Source organism: Cibotium barometz, chromosome 8, assembly GCF_041138505.1.
Source record: "Cibotium barometz isolate CiBa-2024 chromosome 8, ASM4113850v1, whole genome shotgun sequence".
Lineage (NCBI taxonomy): Eukaryota > Viridiplantae > Streptophyta > Polypodiopsida > Cyatheales > Cibotiaceae > Cibotium > Cibotium barometz.
Window position 1 is genome coordinate 13,276,891 of NC_141053.1, and position 8,126 is coordinate 13,285,016.

Below are 8,126 nucleotides of genomic sequence, written 5' to 3' on the forward strand. Positions count from 1 at the left end.
CTTATTAATGAGAAATATGTGCTTGTGTGTGTACGTGTATGTGGGCATGTGCGTGCTATGTGTTTGTACCTGTATGTGGGCATGTGCGGGCTTGTGTGTGTACATGTATGTGGGCATGTGTGTGCTATGTGTTTGTGCATATGTGCACATACGTGTATGTGTGCATACATACTGTGTGTGAGAGTGAGTGTGTGTGTGTGTGTGTGTGTGTGTGTGTGTGTGTGTGTGTGTGTGTGTGTGTGTGTGTGAGAGAGAGAGAGAGAGAGAGAGAGAGAGAGAGATGCACTGATGCATATGTATGATATCATTAGAGGTAAGATAAGAGTTTTTATTTCCATGAAGTTACATAAAAATTCAAATACTTAAGGGAGAAATGTGATATTTTTTAGTGTATTTGAGACTCATTATGCATGTGCTATAGAAATGGTATTTGGTGAGAGCCCCCTTATTGTTGTGTGTGTGTGTGTGTGTGTGTGTGTGTGTGTGTGTGTGTGTGTGTGTGTGTGTGTGTGTGTGTGTGTGTGTGTGTGTGTGTGTGTGTGTGTGTGTGTGAGAGAGAGAGAGAGGGGTCGGCTTTTAAGACTTCCACGTGAGGTTTTAGCTACTAAAAAGTTGACTCTATCCATGCTAAGGTATACTTTAGGGTTGAAGGAATTTAGCATATCCAAAAATTAGTGATAGGGTTAAGGGGCTAGTAGGCAAGTAATAGTTCGAACACTTGTGTTATACCTCCCATTTCTATCTCTTAATGCCAACATTAGTGATAGGGTGAAGGGGCTAGTAGGCAAGTAATAAATCGAGCACTTATGCTATACCTCCCATTCCTATCTCTTAATGCCAACTTTGGGGGGTCACTCTGTTAGTCCCATACGTAGTACCTGCATTCAAGGGGTTTTTACAAAACCCCCTACTTACAGATTTTTTAATTTTAAAAACACACCTTCTGTAACACTTTTACAATAAAAGAACCCCTTTTGTACCAAAATTTTCTACAAATCCCCTTTTGTATGTAAATTTTCTATAACTCCACAAGAGAAAAAAAACCCCTTCTATTGAACTCACGTGCTATCTTACATATTTTTGAGTGACCCCCTTGGCCCGCCGAGATGCCAATAGAAGATAATCACTTATTTCAAAGAAATGCTAGTAGGCAAGTAATAGTTCGAACACTCATGTTATACCCCCCATTCCTACCTCTTATTAATGCCAAACAGAAGATAATCACTTATTTTAAAGAAATGCTAACGTGCAACTTTGTGCCTTGATAAATAGCCAATCATACTAGAATGCTTCTTTGCATGCGTACTTTGAACATCCATACTTGCCTTCCTCTTAGCCCCTTTGACACAAAGCCACACAAGTGAGTATACCTAAAAGAATTCTCTTGCAGCAAAGATCTTGTAAAGTAAAATATACAAAAGAAGATTACTTTTTGCAAGGATTTTTCCCTTTGCTATAAGCATTTCATCGTTTTTCCTTAGGTGCACTAAAATGGCTTTACAAAAAAAGAGGTGAAAAATAAAACAAAATACTGCATGTGAAAATGCATGCCAACCTTCTTAATGCATGACCACATTGGCAAGAGAATCTAAGTCTCTATTGTGAAGAAGATGGGTAAAGCATAGGATAGAGCGGACACTTATTACATGATGGTGGCTACTAAAACCATTTCTCACCCATATGAGTTTACATGGAGGTGTCATGGAACCACTTTGATGAGGTGCCTTTTGTCCATTAGCCGAAATTGTGTAATATAACTGAATAAGTGTGTAAATGTAACTAAATAAGTGTGTAAATGTTCTACGATTTGAAGTGTCACTATTTTGGAGTACATAGTTTCAATAGTTTGAATTGTGATTTTTACAATTTGAAGCTAAAATTAATATTATAAAATCACCATTACTCCATAATTTGTTCTTATTGTGATTTTAAGTTAAATCTAGAATCAATATCCCAAAATCATTATCACTACATTGTGGCAAAGATAATGGCATCAAAGAATTGGGAAAATGTTGATATGTGGTGCCTACAAAAAATCTTGCAATGATATTCTCTTACTTGAAGGAGTTAAGGCAATTCACACATTGAGTGCTTTTCTGTAGGTAGGGATAGCCTTTTACCAATTTGATGAGGTGTCTTTTGTCCATTAGTTGAAATTGTGTAATATAACAAAAGTAAGTGTGTAGATTTTCTCCTAGTTGAGGTGTCACTATTTTGGAGTACATAGTTTCAATAGTTTTAAATTGTGATTTTTTTAAAAAAAGTTGGATGATTTTTATAACATGAGGGTCCCGCATACCCTTTTTACACACACACACACACACACACACACACCTACGGGTTCATGAGGTACAAGGTAGCACCATGCAATGTAGGTAGCCATGGATCGAACCCATTACCTCGGGTTATAAGCTCAATAGTTTCAATAGTTCTAAAATCACAAGCACTCCATTGTTGGAATTGTGAATTTAGAAAATCCTAACATCACTACCACTCTTATGTGGCAAAGACAACCCCATTGGGTCCATTGGTTGATATTGTGTAATATAGTTGGAGTGAGTAAAATGTTCTCTAAGTTTGAGGTGTGATTGTTCTAGAGTAGGCAGTTTCAAAATGTTAAACTGTGATTTGTACAAGTTAAAGCTAAAATTAATATTCTGATATCACTATCGCTCTGCTGTGGGGGAAGACAATTGGTGCCATTCTTCTGCGGCACATAGTTTCAATGCGATGTGTACAAGTGAAAGCATAAATTTAATAACTTGAAATCACTATCGCTCCATGTGGAGGGAAGGCAACCGCATCGAAGAATTTTGGTAACATTCCTTGCAAAGAAAAAAGAAAAAAAAAGGAGAAGAGAGAGAGAGAGAGAGAGAGAGAGAGAGAAGTGCATAGGGGATTTGGGAAAATGTGGGGTGTCTCAAAGTTGAGGTTTTCTTACTAGGGAGTGTCAAGCTTCAACTTCTCAAGGTAGGGAAAGGGTTGCCATTGATCTTGCTCATGGCGCGTGTAAGTGGGGAAGTGTTTGATGTGGGCGACCCTTATCTCCTTTTTCCTCCTTTTGAAGGAGGGGCGCCAAGTGGCAGGAATCCAAGCATAAAGTACAGGACACTTGGGCCAATGAGATGGCAACACACGGCATGGTCTTTCACGGCGTGGCCTCGGAGGCCGGCTTTCGGACGGCCAGTCCCTTTCGTGACGGGGTTGACAGTAGGTTACGGACCTTTGAACTTTCGACCGGTGAGATTTTGCCACGTGGTCGTTATTGTAGGTGAGTTAAAGAAAAGCTTCTGAAGCTCTCACCACAGCTGTCGCAGGATTCCTCCCCCCCTCCTCCCCTCCTTCCTTTCATCCCCATCCCCTCTCCCTCTCATTTCCTCGTTTTCTGCCTTACCCCTTCATGGCTTGACGTTTTTCTGCAGGTACTGTACCTCCGCCAGGCTTTCCTCGACTCTCTTGTTTCTCTGCGCCCTTTAGCAGGAGGCCCGACTCTTCCCTTTCGCCCTGTTTTGCTCCTTTTCGGCTGTGCACTACTGGCTGCCGCCTCTCAAATTGTCAGATATTATCTCTGTGCCTTCACTTCAGGCCGCACATCGTCGCCATGGTTCTAGATTCAGTTTTCCCTCAGAGATCCTCGCAGAAGGTATGCGAGTGGAAAAGCAAGGCTCTTACAGAAGCGGATGCTCGCGATGCCAAGACCATAGCAGCCAGATGCAAGCGCTCAGAGATTCGGCGTTTTAAACTTATGGCTGCGTGTGGACGTTTTGCAGAACCTCCGGCTAAGAGGGCGAAAGTGCATGATAGACTGGTCGGCGGGTTGGAGGGGCTGGCTGAAACCCATGGAGCTGGGAAGGAGACAAGGCCTACTGTTTCTACTTTAGGAATTTCAGTGGAATGCACATCTGACGTCGGAGTTTCAGTGCGCGACGCGCGGGATAACGCAGGTGCCGTTATCGAAGGGCAGGCCACGGGAAGGAGCAAAGTGATCAGAACGGCTGAGGACGCTGCAGTGGCGGTGGTACAAAGGCGGAGTAGTGTGAAGGACGATGACGAAGAGGAGCAGCAGCAGGACGAGGAGGAGAGGAGGCTGAGCGCCGCCGCGTCTTCCGCGGCTTGCCCGGCGCATTGTGTCGTGAGCATATGTGGGCGGAGCCGTGAAATGGAGGACGCTGCAGTTGCCGTGCCGTCGTTTCTCACTTTACCCATCGAGGTCGACCACAGGGCCAATGCACCCGCTGACACCTTCCATTTCTTCGGCGTCTACGACGGCCATGGTGGGCCCCAGGTAACACGATCTCCACTCTCTTGCGTTCAGCTTTCTTCTATGCAGTGGGGTATCGAATTTGTTAGTAATGGAAGAGCGCGTCTGTGCAGGCGGCAGAATTCTGCAAAGAGAGGTTGCATGGGACGTTGGCGGAGGAGATGAGCGCAGCAGGAAGCAGCTCCCCGTCGCAATGGGATGCATCCATGCAGTCGTGCTTCCGGAGGCTTGATAAGGAGCTGTGCGGGTTTTGTCCACACGGATCTGAGTGCTCACAAAGCAAGGCGGAGGCCAGCAATAGCTGTCGAGAGCCGTTGGTGCCGGGATCGGTGGGATCTACGGCGGTGGTGGCTGTGGTCGGCGCCACCCACATCGTGGTGGCTAATTGCGGGGATTCGAGAGCTCTCCTCTGCCGTGGAAGGCAAGCCGTGCCCCTTTCTACCGACCACAAGGCAAACCGTCCTGACGAGGTGGCTCGCATCGAAGCGGCTGGCGGTCATGTGATTTCGTGGCAAGGATATCGAGTGCTAGGAGTGCTCGCCATGTCGAGAGCCTTAGGTAGGTTGTTTCGGTGGTTCTGATGTGATTAGGGGTAGCGATTCGGCGCAGGAATGGAGCGGCTAACTAATACGTGACTGTTAATACAGGCGATCGCTACCTCAAGCCCTACGTAATTGGGCAGCCGGAGGTGACGTGCACCGCGCGCAGTGACGACGACGAGTGTCTAATCCTCGCCAGCGACGGGCTGTGGGACGTGCTTTCCAACGAGCTGGTATGCAACGTGGCGCGAAAGGCCCTGGCAGGCTGGCGGAGCAAGCGCTCACACCACCAGCGGCAGCAGCAGCAGCAGCAGCAGCAGCAGCGCCGCCCCTCCTCCTCCGAGCAGCAGCAGCAGCAGCAGCAGCAGCAAGCGTTGAAGAGCAATGCCGCCGATGTGGAGGAGTCCCCCTCCCAGGTAGTGGCGGCCCTCCTCACCAAGCTAGCCCTTGCCAAGAACAGCAAGGATAATATCAGCGTTGTGGTTGTGGACCTTAAACGGCTGTAATTTGTACATCTCTGCATTTAAATTTTTTTTGAGAGTGCACGACAAGAAAGACTGCCCAAGAACGTGTTTGGCAGAGCTCATCCAACAAAGGTTTACAATTGTGAATTATTATTTTTTGTTATTCTCCTTACACCGCACATGTACTGGATCCCAAGAGGTTTACAATTGTGAATATATTTTTCCTTGCTATTATTCTCCTTACACTGTGTCATCAAGTAGTCGTGATTGTTTAAGAAATCTATCTCTCTGTATCTCTCTCTCTCTCTCTCTATAGATATATATATATATGTATCTCTCTCTCTCTCTCTCTCTATAGATATATATATATATGTATCTCTCTCTCTCTCTCTCTCTCTCTCTATATATATATATATATATATATATATATATATCTAATATATATCTATATTAGAGAGAGAGAGAGAGAGAGATACATATATAATATCTCTCTCTCTCTCTCTCTCTCTCTCTCTCTCTCTAATATATATGTATCTCTCTCTCTCTCTCTCTCTCTAATATAGATATATATTAGAGAGAGAGAGATATATATATATATATATAGAGAGAGAGAGAGAGAGAGAGAGAGAGATTCCATTGGTCATGCGTGTTATGTGTTCTATGCTATCTATCTGATTTGGTGAGTACTAATATGATTTTGAGAGTACTAATATGATTTCGAGAGTACTACGTACTAACATTCACAATACACTATAATATCAGTGAATCATAATATGTTATTGGCTATGTGATTTTGTGAGTCCTAATGGGACTTGGGAATATCACTTGTGAAGTGTTACATGCCATGTGTCGTGTGCACACACACACGGAGAGAGAGAGAGAGAGAGAGAGAGAGAGAGAGAGAGAGAGACTTGAATTTGGATGTTTGACAAGTTTTTTGGACTTTAATTTGTTTTATTTTTTAATTTCCACACAATTTCTGTATTATGTTTTTTTTATCAGCACAATTGAGGCGGTGATTATACAACCAGTTATAGCGTCATTTATAGTGCTGCTTATAACAGTGCTTATAGCAACGTAACGTAAAACTCCGCAAATAATCTCTCCTTCCAAGGGACTAAAAGTAAAATTTTGGTTAAAGGTCCTCAACCTCTTTAGTGCAATTGTACTTAGTCCCTTGAAATGCAACTTTCACCTTATAACTAGAGTGTGATGCATCTAGGTTAAGTGCTTTTAATGCCTCTTCAAAAATAAAATCATGAGAATTACCATCATTATTCAAAATAGATTTTTTATTTCCTTTCATTTTTTCTTGATTTCTTAACAAAGCATGAATAGGAGCCTTACCTTCAACTGAATAGTCACTGGTCAGGATTGGAATTACCCTCTTACTTGAGTGAATCGTCATCATCATCTACAACCATGTTGACATGAGTCACATGTGCGAAATTCTTTTTCTTTTCTAGACAATCTGATATAATGTGCCCCTCCTTGTTGTGACATTTGAAACACTTGACAATACAATTCTTTGACTTGCCATTTGAGAGTTTGTTGTTATTATCTTTTCGAACATCTCCTTTGGTCACATCTTTACCCTTATACATCCTGGATTTATCAAAATTTCTTAAAGGAAAAGATGGTTTAGAATTCTTTGCATTTGCTTGTATTCTAGAATCTCCAGAAATAGAAGCTTTGCATACAGAATTGAGAGCAAGTTCCATAGCAAAACTGAGATTACGAGGATGAAACATATTAACATCTACCCTAATGGTTAGTTTGAGTCCAACAATAAATTTTCGCCTTTGCTCTCTGTTATGCATATAAGGGAGATCATGCTTTTGCTTTGGCTCAGGCACCTTATTATTGATTTGGGTATTGGCGAGTCCTCAACCACCACTATCATTTTCGTTGACAATCAGAGCGAGGAATCCAGTTTTTCATGCTCGCAGAAAGCACATTAAGGGTGCACTATTATTATGTCAGGGAGAGATGCTATGATGCAGGGAAAATCAACTTAGCTTATGTGCCAGCATAGGACAGCTTGGCTCTCCCATGAGAAAAGTTTAAAGCTTTTTGCAAAGCTTTAAACTTACTTCCCTTTGGGGAACTAAGCTGAGTTCCCTCAGCCCAAAGAACGTTACACATCTCTGTACTTCTAGTGCCAGCTCACCCCTTGTTCACATCATCACCGCCAAGGGGGATTTGTAGCCATATTTGGTAGTGATGTGTCTGAACACAATAGGACTAGCGGGGTACTTTTTTCCTCTTTAGGAGGTGTTTTCCCTGTGCTAGTAGACACCCATCTTGGGGTATACTTTCCCTTTTTCCCTCTTTAGGAGGTTTTTTCCCCGTGCTAGTATACACCCATCTTGGGGTATACTTATCATCTTTTTACAACACTCATTCATATCATCTCATTGTGTGCTCCCTTGAGCTTCTCCACTATGTGCATGTGTGTATGTGTGTGCGCGCGCGCATTCTTGCAACCCTACTGATAACTTATTCTAATCTCTTAGATAATTTTGGGATGCTTGGATTATCTTTTTGTCATGCCAAATTATGTTAATATTGTGGGTGATGCCATTTGAAAGATTAATACATTTGGTACACATTGATGTATGCCAGTTGGTTTGTATGGCAAGGTGATTCCTGGAGTACTTATGCCTAATAAACATGTGTGTGGTGATGGTTTGTATTCCTTTGGTACCAATTTATTGTTGGATATTTTATAAGTGAAGAGGACTTGGAATATTGAGGTGAAAAAGCACTAAATATTATTTTTAAAAGATATTCATTATTTTAGACAAGCTTTGTATTTATGTACTAACTTGTGCACATCCATTTATTTGTTTCTGCAAGCTT

General features: G+C 42.6%; 1 protein-coding gene across 1 annotated transcript; it reads left to right on the top strand.

The window, feature by feature from the left end:
* Positions 1-3,304: 3,304 nt before the first annotated feature.
* LOC147635927 (putative protein phosphatase 2C 68) lies at positions 3,305-5,507 on the top strand. Its single transcript, XM_086801322.1, has 3 exons — positions 3,305-4,285; positions 4,375-4,819; positions 4,909-5,507. Exons 1-3 carry the CDS (start codon positions 3,602-3,604, stop codon positions 5,304-5,306), a joined length of 1,527 nt encoding a protein of 508 aa, XP_086657448.1. The 5' UTR covers positions 3,305-3,601; the 3' UTR covers positions 5,307-5,507.
* The last annotated feature ends 2,619 nt before the right edge of the window (positions 5,508-8,126 follow it).

What these genes read in the sequence shown, in the direction of transcription:
- LOC147635927 (XM_086801322.1), top strand. Translation starts at nt 3,602, where the DNA reads ATGGTTCTAGATTCAGTTTTCCCTCAGAGATCCTCGCAGAAGGTATGC. An exon ending in ACGGCCATGGTGGGCCCCAG is followed by an intron (nt 4,286 to 4,374) that starts GTAACACGATCT and finishes GCGTCTGTGCAG; the next exon opens with GCGGCAGAATTCTGCAAAGA. An exon ending in CGCCATGTCGAGAGCCTTAG is followed by an intron (nt 4,820 to 4,908) that starts GTAGGTTGTTTC and finishes CTGTTAATACAG; the next exon opens with GCGATCGCTACCTCAAGCCC.